This window comes from Malaya genurostris, chromosome 2, assembly GCF_030247185.1.
Source record: "Malaya genurostris strain Urasoe2022 chromosome 2, Malgen_1.1, whole genome shotgun sequence".
Classification (NCBI taxonomy): domain Eukaryota; kingdom Metazoa; phylum Arthropoda; class Insecta; order Diptera; family Culicidae; genus Malaya; species Malaya genurostris.
Window position 1 is genome coordinate 21,802,548 of NC_080571.1, and position 27,927 is coordinate 21,830,474.

At 35.5% G+C, this 27,927-nt stretch overlaps 1 protein-coding gene across 1 annotated transcript in view; it reads left to right on the forward strand.

Annotated features, from left to right (window-relative positions):
• Positions 1–4,294: 4,294 nt before the first annotated feature.
• LOC131427115 (tetra-peptide repeat homeobox protein 1-like) overlaps positions 4,295–27,927 on the forward strand; it is a 30,067-nt gene continuing 6,434 nt past the window's right edge. Inside the window, exons 1-3 of the mRNA XM_058590040.1 lie at positions 4,295–4,300; positions 4,709–4,828; positions 8,527–9,053. Of these exons, the coding sequence (XP_058446023.1) occupies positions 4,295–4,300; positions 4,709–4,828; positions 8,527–9,053 (653 nt within the window). The remainder of the gene's footprint in view (positions 4,301–4,708; positions 4,829–8,526; positions 9,054–27,927) is intronic.

Below are 27,927 nucleotides of genomic sequence, written 5' to 3' on the forward strand. Positions count from 1 at the left end.
TGCTAGACATAATAGATGCCCTAAACAAATTGGATGTCTCTAAAAGTGCCGGACCTGATGGGATTCCACCCATATTTATGAAAAAATTAGCATTAGATCTTGCAACCCCTTTGTGCTGGCTTTTTAATAATTCGCTTCAGTCTGGAGTTTTTCCAGATACGTGGAAAAACTCTTTCCTTATACCAATTTTCAAAAATGGGAAAAAAGCAGACATATGCAACTATCGCGGGATTGCTATTCTTTCTTGCATTCCGAAGCTCTTTGAAGCGATCGTTAATGACAAACTGTTTAGTCAAATAAAAAATAGAATTACTCACATGCAACATGGATTTTTCAAAGGACGTTCCACTACTACTAATTTGCTTGAATTCGTCCACTATACCCTGACCGCTATGGACAAGGGAAATTACATTGAAGCTCTTTATACAGATTTCAGCAAAGCATTCGATCGTGTTGACATTCCCATGCTTATGTTCAAATTACAGAAATTGGGAATCTTACCAGGTCTTCTTAAATGGTTGGAATCTTATCTAACAAATCGTCAACAAATTGTAAAATTTAAGGGTAAAAAGTCGAGCCCCATTCACGTCAGTTCTGGGGTCCCCCAGGGATCTCATTTAGATCCTCTTTTATTTATCTTGTTTGTAAACGACATTTCCTTTCTTTTAAAAAAAATAAAAATTCTAATATACGCAGACGATATAAAACTATTTTTAGAAATAGAGAAAAGTGAGGATGCCAAGGTTTATCAAGAAGAAATTCTTTCTTTTTATACATGGTGTAACAAAAGTCTTCTTCAACTAAATGTGAAAAAATGCAGTAGAATAACATTCAGTAAAAAACGAAATACACCTGACTTGATACTTACTCTTGGAAGTCAAACAGTTCAAAAATGCGAAAGAATTAGGGACTTAGGAATAATACTAGATTCTAAAATGACTTTTGTTGACCATTATAATACAATCATAAACAGAGCCAATAACATGCTAGGATTCATAAAACGATTTTGTTACTGTTTTCACGATCCGTATACAATTAAAACATTATACATTGCCTATGTTCGGTCAGTACTAGAATACTGTAGCTTAGTTTGGTCACCTTGCTTAATCACATGGGAAGATCGAATTGAATCAGTTCAAAAACAATTTTTGTTATTTGCACTTCGTAAATTAGGTTGGACAAGACTTCCTCTTCCATCCTATAAAGCTCGCTGTATGCTGATCAGTATTCAAACATTAAAAGAACGCAGAGAATTTTCAATGGTCTCATTTGTAAATGACATTGTCTCGAATCGCGTAGATTCCAGTCAACTCCTGTCCAAACTAAATTTTTACATACCATCTCGGCCTTTAAGAAATCGAAATATTTTTATTACAAACCACCAGCGAACAAACTATGCAAAAAATGGGCCAATAAATCAATTGATGGATGTATACAACAAGCATTCAGAAGCAGTCGATTTCACTATGTCAAAAAACAAACTAAAGCAATATTTCAGTTCTATTCGGTAAGCCAATTATAATTATTGAACTCATAATAAATTATACATTATTTAGTGATCTATTTAGAATAGTTTACTAATTTAAGACGATTATTGTAATTATCCTTATGGTCTACTTTTGATTGACGACAAATAAATAAATAAAAACTTTAGTTGAAATTCAAACGCCATTCTTAAACATTTTCATGCAAACGAAATTCGCTTATTTATACGTTTGTAAAACTCGCGAAGAGAAACTTTTGAATGATAGTAAATTAATGTTTATCATAACACTAGTTAATATTAATGTGATGATAAATTATCTACATCTTTACTGCTCTGGCGGTACAATAAGAAACGATTTCGACTTTTTGTTCGTAAGTAATATAGTGGTCACAATTAGAAAGTTTCGTTGACACCAGCACTACTAAAAGACAGTATATTAAAAACAAAAATAAAAATGGTTTCAATGAATAATTCATTCAATATAAAGCAAGGGCTGAGAAAGGTCTTATCATACCGATAGATGGAAGGTAATATCTCAACATACCGAATTTTTATTCAAAAAATCAAAACGTATATCAATAAGGAATATTTTATTATCATTCAAAATCAATAATTTTGCTTAAGTTGAAATAAGTAATCTTAATATCTAAAACAACTAAAATCGATTTGTTTTTTCAACTCACATAACTGTTAAATCAAAAACAAGGTCGGTTGTTGTGACTAAAATCTTTATTGAAATTGAAAGGTGTGTGTCTTGACTAACTGACAGCATCTTTTTTTCAACCAAAAATTTTGTTATTTCAACCATCGTTTCTGTTAATCGAAAAACAAAAATGACAGTTTAGAAAAAACAACAATTGATTAGTTGTACTAAATTTTACCCAATCAAATTCAGAAAGATAACTAATATTTTGGTTGTTTCACGATCGCGAGGGGTTCCGTGTAGATTTTTACTGATCTCGACTTGACCTGATCATGGCCATACAAAAATCAGAATCACTTAGAGATCAGATCAGTTCTGATTTCGTAATGATAATTTATTTCTTAATTAAGATCACTTGAAATCAGCAGTGATCGGTGGTTTTCCCAGACCTAATGATATTACATGTCAATATAAAATACTGTTAATATTTTAACAACGATATTTATTTCATGAATCTCAACATACCGAACTTATTTCAAATAGATCATGACGTGTATCAGTAAGTATATTTTGATTATTTTCGCAAATCAATAACATTATTCGAGTTGATTCAACTATTTGCAATGTCTAAAACAAATAAAACTGATTTATTTTTCAACTAACAGAATTTTGTTTCAATAACAACACCAGTTATTTCAACTAAAATATTTGTTGAAATTGAATGGTATGTGTCCTCACTAATTGACAGCATTTTTTTTTTCAAACAGTTAAATTAGTTGTTTCAACCATCGTTTCTGGTAATCGAAAATCAAAAATGACAGTTTAGTTAAAACAACAAGTTGTACCAAATTTTAACCAATCGAATTCAGAAAATCAACTAATATTCTGGCTGAAATGAAATCGCGGGTGGTTCCGTGTGGATTTTTCTATCTGTCTCGATGTGGCACAATGTTTTACTATCATTTGCTCAGTGTTATTTATGTGGTAGAATATGATTGTCGTCAATAAGTCATAAGGAATGGAAAGTTGAAAAATTCTGATTGAGTGAATTTTTTCAATTCATACGAACGATTATTTTTACAAAAATATATCCTTTTTCACTATTTATTTTTCACTTACGACAGCTCGTGACAGATGTGTCATACTGAGAGGTTTTCTTTGGATAAAACTTACTACGCGCAAACCTTATTTGAGGTTCATGTTGATCCTTTCGTGTGTAGAATTATCATTTGCCAGTTACTTAGATTGTGAATGAATGCGAATCAGCTAGAAATGATTTTGATTGGGAAATTCAAGCCATTTTGTGTTGATGATTGTGTACCCCTATCTGCAAGAGAAATACCCCTCAGAACTAATTATCGATCAATTTACGATTGTGAAATTGAACCAAGAAATGAACGAATTCCATCATTAGCGTTCGAATCGGTATCCTTTCGGAATACATAAACATGATACTTCGGTATCTGGATCACTGTGCAATGTAGTGTTGATGGACTGGAATAAAGCTCATTTCCATGAAAAATATCATATCCATCCCGGTGGAAGCCGCCTTGTTTTTCTTCTACCAAAATATCTGTATGCAGACAAGACACATTTCATACGGCGCATATTTCGATTTCGGTTATTTCGGCAGCTGCTGTGCAAGAAAAACGTACGAACGAACGAACGGAATACACGGAAAATGTTTGGTTTTTTTTTTTATTTAAAGCATACTTCTTCGTAAATTTGGCTTAGAACAATATTGCCTGTGGAAAAATAAAACCGTGAAGCAGTTCTATTGTTGTTTCAGTATTCGGTTTCCAATTCCACGACCAACAATGTAACTTTCCATTCTAGGAATTTAGAATGTTCATTAGACGATTGCCTACCAGCTTGCCAATTAAGACCACAGCCAATTAGTGCGGCAACAATTCTGAATAACTGGAAAAGTGAAAAACCTTTCTCGGTTCGCATAGTTTTCCGCATATTATGACATTTCGTTCAATTAAATTTCTCCCCTTAACAACTCTTTCAATCTCGCGCCAAACCCGACAGAACCAAGCCAAAGTACACACACACACGCACACATTACGCATAAATATGCGTAACATGACAAAAACTGAAAAATCCCATCAATCCGAAGCGATTATCACACGCGTGACAACACTCCATCGATCGATCGCAGTATGCCGGTAAGCATTCGAGAAATGATACCAGCTGGATGGAATGTGACATGAATCGTTCTAAAACAATCACTGCGAAAGAGGGAACTGTCAACAACCGTTGATGCTGGGTTCGTTTTTTTTTTATTTCACGATGCAGTATTCGGAGAACTAACCGTGTTCCACTTGCAGTCGGTAAGGCGTTCCAGCAAACCCGGTCATAGGGCCAAGCATCGGTGGTCCGTTGATAGGTCCTTCGATAGCTCCAGCTTTAGCCGCACCGGCTATCTCATTAGCCCCTACGGTAACTCGAAACATTCACACACATTCGACGGTTTCGCAGCCGGTCCCGGTTCCGGTGCCTACTCCCGTAGCCGTCCCCGTTACGCGCCACGTTGCCGTTCCCGTTCAGGTACCCGTTCCGGTTCCCGTTGATAGGCCCATCCCGCATCCAGTAGCGGTTCCGGTGTCCGTACCTCGTCCCTATCCAGTGCATGTGCCGGTGGACCGACCGGTAGCCGTTCCCGTGCCGCAGCCCTATCCGGTTACTGTTACCAGGTGAGTCAAAGTTTTAAACAATATGCACATTTACGCAAATGTTTGTTGGATCAGGTATCAGAAATCGAATAGATATACATTTTCATGCAAACGAAATTCGCTTATTTATACGTTTGTAAAACTCGCGAAGAGAAACTTTTGAATGATAGTAAATTAATGTTTATCATAACACTAGTTAATATTAATGTGATGATAAATTATCTACATCTTTACTGCTCTGGCGGTACAATAAGAAACGATTTCGACTTTTTGTTCGTAAGTAATATAGTGGTCACAATTAGAAAGTTTCGTTGACACCAGCACTACTAAAAGACAGTATATTAAAAACAAAAATAAAAATGGTTTCAATGAATAATTCATTCAATATAAAGCAAGGGCTGAGAAAGGTCTTATCATACCGATAGATGGAAGGTAATATCTCAACATACCGAATTTTTATTCAAAAAATCAAAACGTATATCAATAAGGAATATTTTATTATCATTCAAAATCAATAATTTTGCTTAAGTTGAAATAAGTAATCTTAATATCTAAAACAACTAAAATCGATTTGTTTTTTCAACTCACATAACTGTTAAATCAAAAACAAGGTCGGTTGTTGTGACTAAAATCTTTATTGAAATTGAAAGGTGTGTGTCTTGACTAACTGACAGCATCTTTTTTTCAACCAAAAATTTTGTTATTTCAACCATCGTTTCTGTTAATCGAAAAACAAAAATGACAGTTTAGAAAAAACAACAATTGATTAGTTGTACTAAATTTTACCCAATCAAATTCAGAAAGATAACTAATATTTTGGTTGTTTCACGATCGCGAGGGGTTCCGTGTAGATTTTTACTGATCTCGACTTGACCTGATCATGGCCATACAAAAATCAGAATCACTTAGAGATCAGATCAGTTCTGATTTCGTAATGATAATTTATTTCTTAATTAAGATCACTTGAAATCAGCAGTGATCGGTGGTTTTCCCAGACCTAATGATATTACATGTCAATATAAAATACTGTTAATATTTTAACAACGATATTTATTTCATGAATCTCAACATACCGAACTTATTTCAAATAGATCATGACGTGTATCAGTAAGTATATTTTGATTATTTTCGCAAATCAATAACATTATTCGAGTTGATTCAACTATTTGCAATGTCTAAAACAAATAAAACTGATTTATTTTTCAACTAACAGAATTTTGTTTCAATAACAACACCAGTTATTTCAACTAAAATATTTGTTGAAATTGAATGGTATGTGTCCTCACTAATTGACAGCATTTTTTTTTTCAAACAGTTAAATTAGTTGTTTCAACCATCGTTTCTGGTAATCGAAAATCAAAAATGACAGTTTAGTTAAAACAACAAGTTGTACCAAATTTTAACCAATCGAATTCAGAAAATCAACTAATATTCTGGCTGAAATGAAATCGCGGGTGGTTCCGTGTGGATTTTTCTATCTGTCTCGATGTGGCACAATGTTTTACTATCATTTGCTCAGTGTTATTTATGTGGTAGAATATGATTGTCGTCAATAAGTCATAAGGAATGGAAAGTTGAAAAATTCTGATTGAGTGAATTTTTTCAATTCATACGAACGATTATTTTTACAAAAATATATCCTTTTTCACTATTTATTTTTCACTTACGACAGCTCGTGACAGATGTGTCATACTGAGAGGTTTTCTTTGGATAAAACTTACTACGCGCAAACCTTATTTGAGGTTCATGTTGATCCTTTCGTGTGTAGAATTATCATTTGCCAGTTACTTAGATTGTGAATGAATGCGAATCAGCTAGAAATGATTTTGATTGGGAAATTCAAGCCATTTTGTGTTGATGATTGTGTACCCCTATCTGCAAGAGAAATACCCCTCAGAACTAATTATCGATCAATTTACGATTGTGAAATTGAACCAAGAAATGAACGAATTCCATCATTAGCGTTCGAATCGGTATCCTTTCGGAATACATAAACATGATACTTCGGTATCTGGATCACTGTGCAATGTAGTGTTGATGGACTGGAATAAAGCTCATTTCCATGAAAAATATCATATCCATCCCGGTGGAAGCCGCCTTGTTTTTCTTCTACCAAAATATCTGTATGCAGACAAGACACATTTCATACGGCGCATATTTCGATTTCGGTTATTTCGGCAGCTGCTGTGCAAGAAAAACGTACGAACGAACGAACGGAATACACGGAAAATGTTTGGTTTTTTTTTTTTATTTAAAGCATACTTCTTCGTAAATTTGGCTTAGAACAATATTGCCTGTGGAAAAATAAAACCGTGAAGCAGTTCTATTGTTGTTTCAGTATTCGGTTTCCAATTCCACGACCAACAATGTAACTTTCCATTCTAGGAATTTAGAATGTTCATTAGACGATTGCCTACCAGCTTGCCAATTAAGACCACAGCCAATTAGTGCGGCAACAATTCTGAATAACTGGAAAAGTGAAAAACCTTTCTCGGTTCGCATAGTTTTCCGCATATTATGACATTTCGTTCAATTAAATTTCTCCCCTTAACAACTCTTTCAATCTCGCGCCAAACCCGACAGAACCAAGCCAAAGTACACACACACACGCACACATTACGCATAAATATGCGTAACATGACAAAAACTGAAAAATCCCATCAATCCGAAGCGATTATCACACGCGTGACAACACTCCATCGATCGATCGCAGTATGCCGGTAAGCATTCGAGAAATGATACCAGCTGGATGGAATGTGACATGAATCGTTCTAAAACAATCACTGCGAAAGAGGGAACTGTCAACAACCGTTGATGCTGGGTTCGTTTTTTTTTTATTTCACGATGCAGTATTCGGAGAACTAACCGTGTTCCACTTGCAGTCGGTAAGGCGTTCCAGCAAACTCGTGCAATATGTGATTCGGTCATAAAAAGAAAACAAGAGCTTAGACTGCTTTTCATTGCGCTGGTTGCCGGTGCCAGTGCTTTTGAGCAGATGACGTTTCACGGGGCAAATAAGTTATGAAATCGAGCGCACAACAAACTTTTGGCCGGAGCCCTTTTTCGTGCAATCTAGTGCAATAGGCTTTCTTCATATAGGAGAAAACTATGGGGGGGTAAAATGTAGCATACCATAAAGTAAAATTTAAATTATTTCATTATAGATTAACATTTTGCCAAAATTAACTGACTGAGCTGATTCTGAGTTCATCAGAACAAATGGCGTCGATTGTTCCACTTTTACCCCAACGCACCCGGTGCAGTGAAACACTGTTGCGAGAAAATGATTCACGATGTTATCTGCGGCTAACTAGATCTCGGCTGGGCGCACAAGTTTTTCCGCTTTTCCAAGCACGCGTGTCAAAGACATCAGTCAATCGAGCGAGAGAGAGAGAAAGATAGAAAAAAGAAATTATTTATGGCCATCAGTTGCTGGACCCGGTCCGGACCGGACTGCAATCGCAATGGGTTGGCGAATTTGGTCCTCCACTATTACATGATGAATTCTACTAAATCTAAGGCGCAAGTATGGTTCGCCGCCGCAGTTCCAGTGATCTAAATTTAATATAAAAGTAGGTGAACATTATCGAATTAGCTATCAGAATTGTGTAGTGCACCGACTAGCGTTCTTCAGTCATGAAGCTACTGTTTGTAAGTGTGACCGGTGAAAGTTTGGAAAGTGAAGATGTGTCACTGATGGTTTTGTGTTCTTGTTAAAGGTTCTCGGAGTTGTGGCGCTGCTGGGAGTTGCGCACGCCGGATTCGTGTCCTATCCGAAAATTACACAGAAACGAGCCCTTTATGGCGGCTATGGCGGTTATGCCGGCTATGGCTACGGAGGATTAGGCTATGGACTCGGGCTAGGAGGATTGGCAGGATCTCTCTATGGGGCAGGCATAGGCCCGGTCATAGGGCCAAGCATCGGTGGTCCGTTGATAGGTCCTTCGATAGCTCCAGCTTTAGCCGCACCGGCTATCTCATTAGCCCCTACGGTAACTCGAAACATTCACACACATTCGACGGTTTCGCAGCCGGTCCCGGTTCCGGTGCCTACTCCCGTAGCCGTCCCCGTTACGCGCCACGTTGCCGTTCCCGTTCAGGTACCCGTTCCGGTTCCCGTTGATAGGCCCATCCCGCATCCAGTAGCGGTTCCGGTGTCCGTACCTCGTCCCTATCCAGTGCATGTGCCGGTGGACCGACCGGTAGCCGTTCCCGTGCCGCAGCCCTATCCGGTTACTGTTACCAGGTGAGTCAAAGTTTTAAACAATATGCACATTTACGCAAATGTTTGTTGGATCAGGTATCAGAAATCGAATAGATATGTCTAAAATTTTGAAAAGTTATTTAACTTAAATGGGCGTTGAATGGAGAAAAAAATTAAAACGATAAAGTGAGATAATATTTGTGAAACGACTCAGTCATCCAGTTGAACTTCAACCTGGCTGTTCAAAGTATCAGCAGTATCATTTCATCAAATTACTTTCTGATATATGTTTTCCAACATAGCATATTTTTTCAGATAACTCAGAACAGCTTGTCGGTTGAGAATTAGTCCACAAATCCAAACTATATGAAAAATTGATACTTTCTTCGAGGATCTTTTGACATGTTTTAGAACAAGTTAAAAGTTACACGAAATTTTGACAATTGGAAAATTCAGAACAAAACATGTCGCATGAACTTTCTCGTACACCACAAATTTCTGTTGCTTGAAAATACGTTTGAGAATTTGACATCTTAAAACTACAGAACAAATTCCGTGTGAACTTTCTAGTTGCTTAAAAATACGCTTAGACATTTGATATCTTGAAAGTACAAAACGAATTCCACGTGAGCTTTCTAATTGCTCAAAATATGGCATCTTGAAAGTACAGAACAAATTCCGTGTGAACTTTCTTGTTGGTTAAAAATACGCGTGAAATATTTGAAAATTTGAAAGATTAGAATCAGTTCCGCGTGAAATTCCTGATTACTTAAAAATACGTTTAAATTCGTCATCTTGAAAATACGGAAATTCCGCACGAACTCTCTACGTGTTTTAACTTTGGCATTTTAAAGTGCAGAAAAAGTTCCGCGTGAATTTCTGCGCAGCTTAAAAATACACGAACTTTTGTCATCTCGAAAGTACCAGACAAATTCCGAGAGAACTTTCTTTTCGCTTAAAAACACGCTGGGAAATTTTGGCAACTTAAAACTACTGAAATTAAAAATTTTTAAAATTTATGCGTGAACCTTCTAGTTGCTTGAAAAATCACTTCGAAATTTTGCATCTTGAAAGTACAGGAAAAAATTCTGCCTGAACTTTCTAATTGCTTCAAAAAATGTCTGGAAGTTTGACATCTTGAAAGTACCGAACAAATTCCACGAGAGCTTTCTTGTTGCTTAAAAATACGCGTGAGATGTTTGATAATTTGAAAGATTAGAACCACTTCCGCATGAAATCTCTTGTTACTTAAAAATATGCATAGAAATTCATCATCTCGAAAATACGGAAATTCCGCACGAACTCTCTACTTGTTTTAAAATACGCTTGAAAATTTGACATCTTGAAAGTACAGAACAAATTCCGCGTGAATTTCTGCGTAGCTTGAAAATACACGAACTTTTGGCATCTCGAAAGTACCGGACAAATTCCGAGAGAACTTCCTTTTCGCTTAAAAATACGCTGGAAAATTTTGGCAACTTGAAAGTACTGAACAAATTATACGTAAACTTTCTCGTTGCTTAAAAGTACGCTTGATTATTTGGCACCTTGAAAGTACAGAACAAATTCAGCCTGAACTTTCTAATAGCGAAAAAAACACGCTAGGAAATTAAACAGCTTGAAAGCACAGAAAAAAATACCGCGTGAATATTCTCGCCACTTAAAAATACGTTCCAAATTGGCAACTTGAAAGTGCCGAAAAATTCCGCGAGAATTTTCTAATTACTTGAAAATACTCATGAAAATTTTTCTTCTTGAAAGTACCGAACAAATTCCGTGAGAACTTTCTCGTTGCTTAAAAATACACGTGAGATGTTTGACAATTCGTAAGATTAAAACAAGTTCCACATGAAATTCCTAGTTCCTTCAAAATACGTTTTAAAATTCGTCATCTTAAAAATACGGAACAAATCCCGTGTGAACTTTCTTGTGGCTTAAAACTTCGCTCGTTGCTTAAAAATACGCTTAAGAATTTGGCATCCTGAAAGTACAGAACAAATTCAACGTAAACTTTTTCGTAATCTAAAAATACGCTTAGATATTTGGGATCTTTAAACTACAAATTAAATTCCACGCAAACCTTCTCATCGCTTCGAAAAACGCTTTGAAATTTGGTAACTTGAAAGTATAGAAAAACTCCGCGGAAACTTTCTTGTACTTAAAGATACGCTTGGAATATTTGACAATTTGAAAGATGAGACTCATGGAAATTCGTCATCTTGAAAATACGGAAATTCCGCACGAGCTAGTTGTTTTAAAATACTCTTGAAAATTTAACATCTTGAAAGTACAGAACAAATTCCGCGTGAATTTCTGCTTGAAAATACACGAACTTATGGCCTCTCGAAAGTACCGGACAAATTCCGAGAGATCTTTCTTTTCGCTTAAAAATAGGCTGGGAAATTTTGGCAACTTGAAAGTACTGAACAAATTATACGTAAACTTTCTCGTTGCTTAAAAGTACGCTTGATTATTTGGCACCTTGAAAGTACAGAACAAATTCAGCCTGAACTTTCTAATAGCGAAAAAAACACGCTAGGAAATTAAACAGCTTGAAAGCACAGAAAAAAATACCGCGTGAATATTCTCGCCACTTAAAAATACGTTCCAAATTGGCAACTTGAAAGTGCCGAAAAATTCCGCGAGAATTTTCTAATTACTTGAAAATACTCATGAAAATTTTTCTTCTTGAAAGTACCGAACAAATTCCGTGAGAACTTTCTCGTTGCTTAAAAATACACGTGAGATGTTTGACAATTCGTAAGATTAAAACAAGTTCCACATGAAATTCCTAGTTCCTTCAAAATACGTTTTAAAATTCGTCATCTTAAAAATACGGAACAAATCCCGTGTGAACTTTCTTGTGGCTTAAAACTTCGCTCGTTGCTTAAAAATACGCTTAAGAATTTGGCATCCTGAAAGTACAGAACAAATTCAACGTAAACTTTTTTGTAATGTAAAAATACGCTTAGATATTTGGGATCTTTAAACTACAAATTAAATTCCACGCAAACCTTCTCATCGCTTCGAAAAACGCTTGGAAATTTGGTAACTTGAAAGAATAGAAAAACTCCGCGGAAACTTTCTTGTACTTAAAGATACGCTTGGAATATTTGACAATTTGAAAGATGAGACTCATGGAAATTCGTCATCTTGAAAATACGGAAATTCCGCACGAGCTAGTTGTTTTAAAATACTCTTGAAAATTTAACATCTTGAAAGTACAGAACAAATTCCGCGTGAATTTCTGCTTAAAAATACACGAACTTATGGCGTCTCGAAAGTACCGGACAAATTCCGAGAGATCTTTCTTTTCGCTTAAAAATAGGCTGGGAAATTTTGGCAACTTGAAAGTACTGAACAAATTATGCGTGAGCTTTCTAGTTTCTTGAAAATACACTTCGAAATTGAGCATCATGAAAGTACAGGAAAAAAATACACCTGAAGTTTCTAATTGCGAAAAACACACGCTAGGAAATTTAATCGCTTGAAAGTACAGAAAAAATACCGGGTAAACTTTCTACTTGTTTAAAAATATGACTGGAAGTTTGGCATCTTGAAAGTACCGAACAAATTCCACGAGAGCTTTCTTGTTGCTTAAAAATACGCGTGAGATGTTTGATAATTTGAAAGATTAGAACCAGTTCCGCATGAAATCTCTTGTTACTTAAAAATACGCATAGAAATTCATCATCTCGAAAATACTGAAATTCCGCACGAACTCTCTACTTGTTTTAAAATACGCTTGAAAATTTGACATCTTGAAAGTACAGAACAAATTCCGCGTGAATTTCTGCGTAGCTTGAAAATACACGAGCTTTTGGCATCTCGAAAGTACCGGACAAATTCCGAGAGAATTTTCTTTTCGCTTAAAAATACGCTAGGAAATTTTGGCAATTTCAAAGTACTGAACAAATTATACGTGAACTTTCTCGTTGCTTAAATGTGCGCTTGAATATTTGGCATTTTGAAAGTACAGAACAAATTCCGCCTGAACTTTCTAATTGCGGAAAAAACACGCTAGGAAATTAAACAGCTTGAAAGCACAGAAAAAAATACCGCGTGAATATTCTCACCACTCCAAAATACGTTTGAAAAATTGGCAACTTGAAAGTACCGAACAAATTTTCTAATTACTTGAAAATACTCATGAAAATTTTTCTACTTGAAAGTACCGAACAAATTCCGCGAGAACTTTCTCGATGCTAAAAATACGCTTGGAGTTTTGGAATCTTAAAGTGTAGGAAAAAATTCGCAAGAGCTTTCTCGTTGCTTAAAAGTACACGTGAGATATTTGACAATTCGAATGATTAGAGCCAGTTCCGTATGAAATTCCTAGCTTCTTCAAAGTACGTTTAGAAATTTATCATCTTGAAAGTACAGAACAAATACCGCGTGAATTTTCTAGTTACTTGAAAATACTCAAGGAATTTTTACCACTTGAAAGTACAGAACAATTTCTATGTGAACTTCCTCGTTACTTAAAGAACATGTTGACATTTCGTTGCTTAAAATTACGCCTAAGTCTTTGGCATCTTAAAAGTACAGAATAAATTTCATGTGATCTTTCTCGATGCTTAAAAATACGCTTTGGCAACTTGAAAGTATAGAATAAATTCCCGGTGAGCAATCTAGTTGCTTAGGAATACGTTAGGAAATTTAGTATCCTGAAAGTCCTGAACAAACTCTGCGTGAACTTTCTCGCTGCTTAAAAACACGTGGAACTTTTGACAATTTGATTGCACAGAGCGAGCTCCGCGTGAATTTTCTTGTTGTTTAGGGATACGCTTGGAAATATGGCATCTTGAAAGTACCGAACAAATTCCGTGTGAACTTTCTTGTTGCTTAAAAATACGCGTGAGATATTTGATCATTTGAAAGATTAGAATGAGTTCCGCGTGAAATACCTAGTTACTTAAAAATACGCATAGAAATTCGTCATCTTGAAAATACGGAAATTCCGCACGAACTCTCTACTTGTTTTAAAATACGCTTGGAACTTTGGCATCCTAAAGTGCAGAAAAATTTCCGCGTGAATTTTTGCGCAGCTTAAAAGTACACGAACTTTTGGCATCTTGAAAGTACCGAACAAATTCCTAGAGAACTTTCTCTTCGATTGAAAATACACTGGGAAATTTTGGCCTCTTGAAAGTACTGAACAAATTATGCGAGAACTTTCTCGATGCTTAAAAATACACGTGAGATTTTTGACAATTCGTAAGATTAGAACCAATTCCACATGAAATTCCTAGTTTCTTAAAAATACGTTTAAAAATTTGTCATCTTGAAAATACGGAACAAATGCCGTGTAAATTTTCTTGTAGCTTAAAACTACGCTTGTTGCTTAAAAATACGCTTCAGAATTTGGCATTCTGAGAGTACAGAACAAATTCGACATGAAGTTTTTGTTGCCCGTGCGCAGAAATCATTCAAGGGGAGGGGGAGGGGAGTTCAAAGGAGTTTTAAAAGAGAACGAAGTATGAATTATTTGCACTTTTCTATAATAAGCATTCTATTATTCATGAAACTTGATGTTAAAAATTTTCCATGACCCCTCCCCCCTGCGCACGGGCCTGCTTGAAAATACAGAATAAAATCCGCGAGAACATTCCAGTGCTTAAGAACACGCTTGAAAATTTGGCAACTTGAAAGTACAGAACAAATTTCGTGTGAACTTTCTAGTTGCTTAAAAATACGCGTGAGATGTTTGATAATCTGAAAGATTAGAATCAGTTCTGCGTGAAATTTCTAGTTAGTTAAACATACGTTTAGGAATTCGTCATCTTGAAAATACGCCTAAAAATACGCTGGGAAATTTTGGCAACTTGAAAGTACAGAACAAATTCCGCCTGAACTTTCTAATTGCAAAACAACACACAAGAAAATTCAACAGCTTAAAAGTACAGAAAAAATACCGCGTGAACATTTGAAAAATTGGCATCTCAAAAGTACCGAACGAATTCCGAGAGAACCATATCTTTACTTAAAAATACGCTGGGAAATTTTGGCAACTTGAAAGTACAGAACAATTTCTACGTGAATTTTCTCGTTACCCAAACAACACGTTGAATGATTGGTATTTCAAAAGTACCGAACAATTTCCGCAACATTTTTCTCGATGCTGAAAATACGATTGGAATTTTGGCATCGTTAAAGTACAGAAAAAAATCCACATGAACTGTTTCGTTGCCTAAAAATACATGTGGAACTTTTGGCAGCTCTGAAGTACAGAATAAATTTCGCGTTAATGTTCTTGTTGCATAAAAATACACTTGAAAGTTTGACAACTTGAACGTATCGAACAAATTCCGCTAGAACTTTTTAGTTGTTTGAAAATATGCGTTAAAATTTTACTACTTGAAAGTACAGATCAAATTCCGTGTGAACTTGCTCGTTGCTTAAAAATATGCTTCGTAATTTGCAAAATGAAAATAAGACAAAAAAATACGCGTTGTTTTTCTCGTTGCTTAAAAGTCCACGTGGAACTTCCGATAACCTGAACAGACAGAGCGAATTCCGCGTGAATTTTGTTGTTGCCTAAAGATACGCTTTTAAATTTGAAAACTTGAATGAATTACGTGTGAACTTTCTGGTTGATTGAAAATACACATGAAAATTTTATTACTAGAAGGTACAGAACAAATTCCATGTGGACTTTAGAATCCAGAGAGCACAGATCAATTTCCATGTGAGTTTTTTCGTTACATAAAAAAATTGAATATTTGACATTAAGAGAGTACCGGAAAATATTCGCAGGAACCTTCTCGTCGCCTGAAAATACGCATGGAAACTTAGTAGTAAAGTAGATAGTACAGAAAAATGTATACGTGAATTTTCTTGTTGCTTACAAAAACGCGTTAAATGCATTTTGAAAATATCGAACAAATTCCTCAAGAACTTTTCCGTCACTTAAAATAATTCTTGGAAATTTAGGCAACTTGAAAATTCAAAACAAAAATATTCCGTAAACTCTTGAACAAATTCCGGGTGAACTTGTGCTAAAAAAACATGTGGAATTTTTGACAACTTGAATGCGTAGAGCGATTTCCGCGTGAATTTTCTCGTTGTGTAGAAATACGCTTGGCATCCTGAAAGTAGAGAACAAATTCCGCGTAAACCTTCTAGTTGCTTGAAAATACGCATGGAAATTTCATTGCTTGAATGTACAGAACAATTTCTACTTGAACTTTCTCGTTGCTTAAGAAAGACACGTTGAATATTTGGCATTTTTAAAGTACCGATCAAATACCACAAGAGCTATCTCGTCGCATAAAAATACGCTTGGAAATTTGTCAACTTTAAAGCACTGAACAAATTCCTCGTGAACTCACCTTTTCTGCTTAAAAGTACACGTGGAACTTTTGGCAACCTGAGCAAACATAGCACATTCCAAGTGAATTTTCCTGTTGCTTGAAAATACACGTGGAACAATAAGAAACTTGCAAATGAGAGAGAGCTTTGTAGTTACTTAGCAATACTCGTGTAACTTTTGGTAACTTGATATTACCGAACAAGCTTTGCATAAACATTTTATAGCACAAAAATACGCACGGAAGTTTCGGGAACTTGAAAGTACAGAACAAATTCAACATGAATATTCTAGTTTCTTTAAAATTCACTCAAAAAAAAGGATCTTGAATGTCCTGAACAAATTTCGCGTGAATTTTCTCGCTGTTTGTGGAATTTTTGGCAACCTGAACAAACAAATCGAATTCCGTGTGAAATTTCTTGTTGCTTAAAAAACACGTGGAACTATATTGACAATTTGAAAGTTCATAACCAATTCCGCTTGAAAAACACGCGAGGAACAATAGGAAACTTATAAATGCAAAACCAAGTTCGCGTGAACTTTCTGGTAGCCTAAAACAACGTTTGGATATTTAGCAACTTGAAAGTACAGAACATATTCCGCGTAAGTTTTCTTGCTTGAAAACACACTTAGAACTTCTAACAATTAGAAAGTTTGGAATAAGCTCCGCGTGAGCTCTATCGCTTCTTGAAAGAGCGTAAACTTTCTATTACTTGAATATGCCTGTGTAGAAATTTGGTAACTTGAAAATAAAGAACGAATTCCGAGTGAACACTCTAATTTCCTAAAAATCCGCTTGGAAATTTGGCACCTTGAAGGTACCGAACAAATTTTATATTGCTAAAAATTCGTGCGGAACTGTTGAACCAGTTCTGCGTGAACTTTTTCTCCACACATGTAACTTTTGGCAGTTTGAAGGCACAGGGCAAGTTCCGGGTGAACTATCTCATTGCTTAAAAGTACACGAGAAGATGTTGAACCCGAGACTTGATCTGAGTCCGAATCCGACAGTCAACGTGTTGCGGTTGAGTTCCACCTACGGTACAGTTCAAAACTAAACAAGCTTCTGAAACAGTATCTAGGTAGAAGCGATGGAGGCATAACATTTTTGGGGCAGCAAAACAATTTTCGATGGAACCTTTTAATGCTCACTTTTCGATTCTAACGTCGTTTTGTTTCTGCTCAATAAACTGTGCGTTGCAGACCGAATATCTAGCCAAAATTCCAACACCGCGACTCATGTAGAAGAGTCAGAATGGACATTGTTTTTTCCATGAAGTAGGTGAAGCAGCATCGACATTCGCTTTTGAGTCACCTGTTACCTGTTATCGAGTTAGCAGGAGGTGACTATCATCATTATGTTGAAATGATTTCTAAAAGTTGAATCACAAATTAAATTTTTTTGTGAATTTGCATCTTTGTTCCTGCACATATTTGGACAAGTTTTAGAACAAGTTAAAAGTTACACGAAATTTTGGCAATTGGAAAATTCAGAACAAAAAATTTCGCAAGAACTTTCTCGAACGGGGCAAATTTCTGTTGCTTAAAAATACGTTTGAGAATTTGACATCTTAAAAGTACAGAACAAATTCCATGTGAACTTTCTAGTTGCTTAAAATTATTCGTGAGATAATTGATAATTTGAAAGATTAGAATCAGTTCCGCGTTAAATTCCTAGTTACTTAAAATACGTTTAAATTCGTTATCTTGAAAATATGGAAATTCTGCACGAACTCTCTACTTGTTTTAAAATACGCTTGGAGTTTTGGCATCTTAAAGTGTAGGAAAAATTTCGCAAGAGCTTTCTCGTTGCTTAAAAATACACGTGAAATGTTTGGCAATTCGTAAGATTAAAACCAATTCCGCATAAAATTCCTAGTTTGTTCAAAATTCGTTTTAAAATTCGTCATCTTGAAAATACGGAACAAATCGCGTGTACGCTCGTTGCTTAAAAATACGCTTCAGAATTTGGCATCCTGAAAGTACAGAACAAATTCGACATGAAGTTTTTCTTTGCTTAAAAATACACTACTTAAATTTAACTTTTTGAAAATATAGAGAAAATTCCGCGCAAAATTTCTCATTGCTTAGAAACACGAGTGAGACTGCTGACAGTTTGAAAGATTAGAGCCAGTTCCGCGTGAGCTTTCTAAATGCTCAAAATATATTGCATCTTGAAGGTACAGTTAAATACCGCGTGAACTTTTTGATCGCTTCAAAATACGCTAAAATATGCAGAATAAATACCGCGAGAACTTTCTAGTGCTTAAAAACACGCTTAGAAATTTGGCAACACAAAAGTGCCGATCCAATTCCGCGAGAACCTTCTCGTTGCTTAAAAATACGAGTGAGATGTTTGAAGATTTGAAAGGTTAGAACCAGTTCCGCGGGAAATTCCTAATTCCATAAAAATACGTTTAGAAAATTTATCATCCTGAAAATACAGAACAAACTCAACGTAAACTTCCTCGTCGTCTAAAAATACGCTTAGAAATTTGGGATCTTTAAGCTACAAATTAAATTCCACGCAAACCTTTTCATCGCTTCGAAAAACGCTTGGAAATTTGGTAACTTGAAAGTACAGAAAAACTCCGCGGAAACTTTCTTGTACTTAAAAATACACTTGGAATATATGGCAATTTGAGAGATGAGACGCATGGAAATTCGTCATCTTGAAAATACCGAAATTCCGCACGAACTAGTTGTTTTAAAATACGCTTGGAAATTTGACATCTTGAAAGTATAGAACAAATCACGCGTGAATTTCTGGGCAGCTTAAAAGTATACGAACTTATGGCATCTCGACAGTACCGGAAAAATTCCTAGAGAACTTTATGTTCGCTTTAAAATACGCTGGGAAATTTTGGCAACTTGAAAGTACTGAACAAATTATGCGTGAACTTTCTAGTTGCTTGAAAATATACTTCGAAATTGAACATCATGAAAGTACAGGAAAAAAATCTACCTGAACTTTCTAATTTAGAAAAAAACACGCTAGAAAATTTAACAGCTTGAAAGTACAGAAAAAATACCGGGTAAACTTTCTACTTGCTTAAAAATATGACTGGAAGTTTGGCATCTTGAAAGTACCGAACAAATTCCACGAGAGCTTTCTTGTTGCTTAAAAATACGCGTGAGATGTTTGATAATTTGAAAGATTAGCACCAGTTCCGCCTGAAATTTCTTGTTACTTAAAAATACGCATAGAAATTCGTCATTTTGAAAATACGGAAATTCCGTACGAGCTAGTTGTTGGACATCTTGAAAGTACAGAACAAATTTCGCGTGAATTTCTGCGTAGCTTGAAAATACACGAACTTTTGGCATCTTGAAAGTACCGAACAAATTCCTAGAGAACTTTCTCTTCGATTAAAAATACGCTGGAAAATTTTGGCAACCTGGAAGTACTGAACAAATTATGCGTGAACTTTCTAGTTGCTTGAAAATACACATCGTAATTGGGTATTTTGGAAGTATAGAAAAAAATTCCGCCTGAATTTTCTAATTGCGAAAAAACACGCTAGGAAATTTAACAGCTGTAAAGTGCAGAAAAAAAAACGAAATGAATGTACAAAAAAAAAATCGCCGCTTAAAAATACGTTTACAAAATTGGCATCTTGAAAGTACAGAATTACCGTGAGAACTTTCTACTTGCTTAAAAATATGCCTGGAAGTTTGGCATCTTGAAAGTACCGAACAAATTCTACGAGACGTTTCTTGTTGCCTAAAACGACGCGTGAGATATATGACAAATTGAAAGATTAGAACCAGATCTGCGTTAAATTTCTAGTTACTTAAAAAATGTTTAGAAATTCGGCATCCTGAGAGTACAGAACAAATTCGACATGAAGTTTTTGTAGCCCGTGCGCAAACATCATTCAAGGGGAGGGGAGGGGGCGGTTTCAAAGGAGTTTCAAAAGAGAACGAAGTATGAAATTGGGAAATTTTGGCAACTTGAAAGTACAGAACAATTTCTACGTGAATTTTCTCGTTACCCAGACAACACGTTGAATGATTGGTATTTCGAAAGTACCGAACAATTTTCGCAAGATTTTTCTCGATGCTGAAAATACGATTAAAAGTGTAGAACCAATTCCGCAAGAGCTTTCTCGTTTCCTAAAAATACGTGTGAGATGTTTGACAATTCGAAATATTGGAGCAAGTTCCGCATGAAATTTCTAGTTTCTTCAAAATACGTTAAGAAATTTGTCATCTTGAACATAACCAATTTCGCGCGAACTTTCTAATTGTTCCAAAATACGCTTGGAAATTGGACATCGTTAAAGTACAGAAAAAAATCCACATGAACTGTTTCGTTGCCTAAAAATACACGTGGAACTTTTGGCAGCTCTGAAGTACAGAATAAATTTCGCGTTAATGTTCTTGTTGCATAAAAATACACTTGAAAGTTTGACAACTTGAACGTATCGAACAAATTCCGCTAGAACTTTTTAGTTGTTTGAAAATATGCGTGAAAATTTTACTACTTGAAAGTACAGATCAAATTCCGTGTGAAGTTCCGCGTTGCTTAAAAATACGCTTCGTAATTTGACAACATGAAAGTAAGACATAAAAATACGCGTTATATTTCATATGTCAATCCCATTCGACCGATTGTCGTTAAATATATGTATAAGCATAAAATGTTTCTCCATCCAATAAAGCTACCGCTTGTTTGGCAGCCGTTCTGAGCGATTTCATTTCTCTCTCATTTTTCGTTACGTTACTAGAAAACTGGAGCAGAAAAAATGGCGCGTGCATGCAAGTCGACTTACCTTCACAGAAATAACGTTCACTTCATTTTCATCGCGATAACACCTATGTTTTTATGCACTAATCGCATCTAAATTAAATTATCAAGATATTGTCAGGATAGATGTTTGATACATGCCTTTGAAGGCGAGATATTCAATGAACAAGTTGAAAGTTGCCGTTTTCAGTTATGCAATTCCTCCTTCAGAAAAAAGATTTTTCCGACCGCTAAAGTCAATAAATCATTCTGAAATTTTCCCAGAATAATCTAAGCCAATTTTCTAAGAGATTTTCAGTTGAGTTTTTTGATATCCGTAATCGTTTCTGAGAAAATCAGATTTGAAGCGTGAAAATAGCCTTCTAAAAAACACGCTGGCCTCAGACCTTAAGTAAGAGACGATCCAGTATAAATTGAAAGTTGTTTATTTCATGATAGTTTTTGATTTATGAAGGGTGTTTTTTAAGAGCTAGCTAATTTAAAATTTAAATAAAATACAAGCCAAATTATGAAATGGTCAATTTTCTTTTTATTGATAAATAATTTCTTGGCATTAAACATTAAATATGATTTTGGATGTATGGCCGCATGACTGTTTTTCACAAAGATCCTATTTTCGACCACTTTTTCAAGTATTTCAACGTATTTCAACAATGACACAAGTTTACCCACCAATGCACAGTGGTCCGAAACGGGAAATTAGCGTGACAAAAATATTTTCACTATTAAATAATATTTTTTTGTAGTTGGTGTCTTCACAAAAGTTGTTTGTGATTAAATGGCGCTCCTTTTGATGAAAAATTTTACTAGGGTGGTCCTCATTTAGATTGAAATCTGAAATCTAACGTTCTTAATTGAACTCAAAAATGATTTTGTTGTACAATAAAGTTGTAGGAAATTTTATTTTGAACAACTTTGCTGAAAAAAGTACCTCTCTATCTTTTCATTTGATCGAGTTACATCAATTTTCCCGAATAAAAGTAGGGTGGCTCCTGAAAATTCATTTTTTTGTTCTAACTTTTTACTAATCTTTGCGCCTTTGTGTGTCTCATTTCTCGGAAGGACAATGTATGGAATACTTGTAGAACTAATTTGATAATATTATTCTGCTGAAGGAAGTATGTTGATACGTTAAGGCGTTTAAGAGTTAGGCAATGTTTAAGAGTTTTTTAAAGGTATTTTTTAAACTAATTTAAATAAGTTTTAAAAATAACACCCTCCCAATTTTCTCTTAAATTTTTACTTATACTTATGACCTTTCAGGAACCGCGTAGAATATATTTTTATCGAACTGGCATCTAATGAATATTGATATTTGAAGCTTGACTAGTTTTTGATGAAAAAATAATCGTTACTTTTTACTGGTAGCTCATATGAAAAAGCTTGGTTGTACAAAATTGTGCGCCAAGATTAGTACAACAACTCTTTTGAAGACAACTTTTCCGTAGAACGTTTCACAAAAAAGTTAGAACAAAAAAATTTAATTTTCAGGAGCCACCCTACTTTTATTTGGGAAAATTGATGTAACTCGATCAAATGAAAAGCTAGAGAGGTATTTTTTTCAACAAAGTTGTTCAAAATAAAATTTCCTTCAACTTTATTGTACAACAAAATCATTTTTGAGTTCAATTAAGAAAGTTTGATTTCAGATTTCAAGGACCACCCTAGTAACATTTTTCATCAAAAGAAGCGCCATTTGATTACAAACAACAACTACAAAAAACTAATATTTAATAGTGAAAATATTTTTGTCACGCTAATTTCACGTATCGGACCATAGTGCAATGACTTCACGTATCCCCACGGAAAATAATCGAGTGGTGTCAAATCACACAAACGCGGAGGCCAATTCACCGGTCCATTTCTCAGAATAGTGTTGTCGTTGAAATGTTCTTTCGATAAGTCGATCATTTCAGCTTCAGTATGACAAGTGCCACCATCCTGTTGAAACCACATTTCCTCCACATCAGGGCCGCTTTTATATAAGGGCAGTGAGGGCAAGTACCCCGGGCCCACGGTCTTAAGCAGCCCGTACACGCTCAGTTTTCCGGACAGTTTCTCGTGAACTGAACGATTAACTGAAGTGACCATTTGCCTTCCAACATAATTAGCAGGCCCGTGGAGTGGTTTTGCTGTGTGTTTTGCTACGACAGTTCTTTGGTACTATTCTTCTGCAAACAAACATTTCAGAAAATTTTAATTTTGAATTACTACTTTGATCAAAAAGTTCCCGGAATTTATTCAGAGAATTTAAAAAACAAGATTATTCATCAAAAACGCTATTGTTCTTTTCAAAGTTCATCCCATCGACTCCAACACACATATGCCGGCACTTGATCCTCGCGTTCCACGGAACGGTTTCCTGAGTCGACTGAATAGCAAAAAGGGGAGGGAGTCAAATCCGGCGAATTCACAGGGAGTCGAATCAAATGAATTCGGTGGTTGCAGAATGGTATTCGTTTCGGTTTTAGTCAAATGTGCACGGAAAACGATGGAATATTGTAATATTCACGAGTTGTTTGCCCCCAAATCTGATCTTTTTTGGCGAATTGTTTCACGCAAACGTTTCATAACGCCCAAATAATCCGTGCCAACTGACAACCGACTGTTTTTATCAGAGTATCGTTTCCGAGACATTTGCAATGTCGTCGTACCATTAAAACAGTTTTTAACGCAAAATTTAATACAAACTCGCAGGGCCGGTGAAAGAGGTGGGTACGGTGGGTAGCACTACCCACCCGAAAATTCCAAAGGTGGGTATTTACCCACCTGAAATTTCGAACAAAAAACAATAGAAATATTAGCATTATTCATAATAATAAGAATATTTTAATTGTAATTCGGAGTAATAAATAAAATCAGAATTATAGAATGCTAGTTATCAAGGTAGAGCAAGATTGTGAAGATATAAAGGTGAGACGTGACAAGGGTCATTTCAGCAGGCATAAATCTTTTAGTAACTTAACTTTTTCCATCCAGCAAAGGAGCCGAGCTTAAGCATCTCATCAATGCGAATCACTCGGGTCTCTGAGATACCGGAAAATACCGATAAAGGTCTTTTACTCTTTGCATTCCGAACCGGCAAAAGAAGAATGCAGTAGCAAGTAGAAAGTAACAACTTTTGGTAGCTTTGCCGGAATAGTCAATAGTAGAAGACCTTCATCGGATTTTTCCGGCAGATGTTTAAGGTCGACTTCTCTTGTAAAAAGTGAAAGTTAAGTTACTAAAAGATTTCTGCATGATGAAATGCACCTTGTCACATCTCACCTTCTATATTTTCACATGAAGAAAATCACTCAAAATCTTTTGACGTAGGACTACGTTTTTTTTTATTCAATAATATAATATAATTTTAAGGCACACTGCTTGAGCTCTACGATACCGAGGGTATTTTCTAATATTAATTAACGACTAACTTAAAACTAGAATAGTGTCATTAGGTAATGTCGTATCGGGGTCGCGTTCAACTTTCTGGTGGCGATCAGCAGTGGCCGGTGGTAAATATCTATGTTTGCCGCATCATTCAGTCCGTGTGGGTCCGCGGGAAATATCATCAGGCTACGAAGACTCGGCGGGTGGCCCGCAGACTGGTCATCGACTGGAGCGGTTCTCCGTTATCGGTGATGGCGATGTTAATGTTCTCTTCAGTAAGAGAGAAGTAAATATTGTGGAATACGAGGTAAAAAGGAGATGTGGGAACAGCATGTCTTAATACGACAGATATCTAATTAGTTGCCATCGAGATGTGAAGAGACGGGGGAAAGAAGAACGAAAAAGTTAGTGACAAAAAAAAAGATCTTGTTAGTTCCAATAAAGATGATAGACAGGGACGGGGATCAAGAGAATCGGGCGCATGACTACGTTTTTGCTTTCTAAATCGATGTGCAAATTCAAAATACTGAGAACCGTACAAACAGTGTTCAGGTTTTGAAGATCTATATTATAATCATTTTTATTTTACTTTCCAAATCATTACATAAACTGTATTAAAAATATGTCTACACTTCGATTGGAGTAGATGAATCTATATCTATAAAATCATATTTCATTCTAACAAATACATACAAGTTCACGGGTTCCATTGAATTTCTGCGTTTTAATGAATGTGTTCGCTTTTAAGAAAATCACTCATACAAACCAAGATTCTGTATCGAATAAACTTGAACTCTATGTGGTTCAGGAAAGAAGTAAAAGTTGCTAACACATCGTTCAAACAGTCCAGGAATTAACCAGAAAAACATAATTTCGTGTCAGTCGGTGTTGAACAGTCGTTCGCACCGCACGCGTATAGCTCTTGGCTCCTGGAATTTTTTTTCTGGCTACCTAGAGTTTCATTGATTCAAGGCTTCAGTCTTTTTCAAGGCTACCTGAATCACTAACTAAGTGACTAAGTGATACAAAGAGTGATATTAGAGTGACTAAGTGATACAAAGAGTGATATTAGAGTGACTAAGAAATTAATCAGCCTTTTCTAAGGCTAGCTAGGAGTCTAATCGAAGACTAATTTAGCCTAGTTAATTTAATTTAAAATTTCAAAAATGCCTGCGTCCAACCGGAAAGGCAACAAGCCTAAGGCTAAAAATAATTCAATACGGAATAAATCACAATCCGTTATTCAACATTTTTCTAATAACATTCACGATCTTATAGAATCTGAATGTAAAAATAAAAGACAACGGACGGATTTCCCTTCCGTTGATCCTATGCCGTCTAACAATATTTACGAGATTCTTCCTGAATCCGATTGTAGCGACATAGAAGAAAATTCTTCAAAAATTCCCAAAATGGACGCTTGTCGTTCTGGGAAGAAACATCAATCTATGCCACCAGTGACGGTGATGATTTCCGACTTCAAAGCATTCCGTACTGAGCTTTCTACTTTTCTCCCGGAAGTAAAAGTCTCATTTCAAATCGGACGAAGAGGAGAATGTCGAGTCTTGGTGGATGGATTGGAAGATTACGAAAGTCTTATTCGATATTTGTCCGAAAAACTTCATAAATTTTATTCATATGATATAAAATCAGACAGACCCTTCAAGGCTGTCTTGAAAGGATTATCAAATGATCAAAGTATTGATGAAATTAAAAATGAACTAAAAGAATTGCTTGGTTTTGCCCCTTCCCAAGTAATACTTATGAAAAAAAGAGCGAATGGTACTTCTAAACCACGCTCTGGAATTTCCCATGAACTTTACCTAATACACTTCAATCGAAGTGATGTAAACAATTTGAAAACTTTAGAAAAAGTACGTTTCATTTCCCACATTAAAATTCATTGGGAACATTATAAACGGCATAATCGTATTGCAAACTTAACGCAATGTCGTCGTTGCCAAGGCTTCGGTCATGGAACCAAAAATTGTCATATGGATATACGGTGTTTGAATTGTGGTAAATCGCATTCGAAAGACGCTTGTCCAATGAATGAAACCACTGATAAATTTTCATGTTCAAATTGCAATGGAAATCATAAATCCAATTATTTGAAATGTCCTGTCAGGGAAAAAATTTTAAACGCTCGTTCGCTTAGACAACAAGTCAAATCAACGACCTTAAATTTACAGAACATACCTGAAAATTCTTCTAAGGCACCTGCCAATTCGTCTTCTAACGAAAACAATTTATTGACAGGTAGATCGACCTCGTCATCATCTTCTTCTAATGTCAGTTATGCTGGTATATTAGGTAGAAATCTATCTCCTATTTCTTCTAATGTAAATAATCAAAACACAGGACCGCCTTGCAGTTCTTCTTCTAACGAAAACAATTTATTAATAGGTAGACCGGCCAAATCATCTTCTTCTAATGGCAGTCTACCTACAAATATTCCTTCAATGCCATTCGCTTCTTTAAATGAAGTCGATTTAGGCGATATAACTGAAAATAAAATGATCTACCTACAAGATCAACTTTTTCAAATGATCATCCAAATGAATTCGACTTCATCACTTTTTGAAGCATTTCAAATCGGATGGAAATTTGCAAATAATATTATAATGAATTTAAAATTTAACAGTGATGTTAAATAATTATTTGAATATTTTAAATTGGAATGCTCGATCTTTGAAATCGAGTGAAGATGAATTTTATAATTTTCTCAAAGTTCACAAAATTCATATTGCCATTGTGACAGAAACTTTTCTTAAACCAAATGTAAAATTGAAAAGTAATCCACATTATGTGGTTCATCGATTTGACAGGTTTACTGGAATTGGTGGTGGAGTTGCCATTTTTGTCCAACGGCAAATTAAACATCGAATTTTACCTTCTTTCAATACTAAAGTTATTGAAAGCTTGGGAATCGAAGTTGAAACCATTCATGGAATTTATTTCATCGCTGGAGCATATTTGCCATTCCAATGCACCGGCGAACAATTAAATTTCTTTAAAGGCGATTTGCAAAAACTTACAAGATATCGATCGAAATTTTTCGTAATAGGGGACTTAAATGCTAAGCATGTCCAGTGGAATTGTAGGCAAAATAACAGTAATGGTAAAATACTTCATAATCAACTCTCAGCTGGTTACTTTACAGTTCTTCATCCCAGTAATCCTACTTGTTTCTCTTCCGTGAAAAACCCGTCTACAATTGATCTGGTTCTAACAGATCAAAGTCACATTTGTAGTGAACCGATTACTCATGCTGATTTTGACTCAGATCATCTTCCTGTAACATTCAGACTTTCCAACGAAGCTATAATTAATCCAATTAGTTCTATTTTCAACTATCATAGAGCAAATTGGTTGGATTACAGATCTCACATTGAAAATCATGTGGATCATGAAACTATTTTAGAAAATTCTGCGGATATCGACACAGCAATTGATAATTTGAATCATTATATTATCGAAGCTAG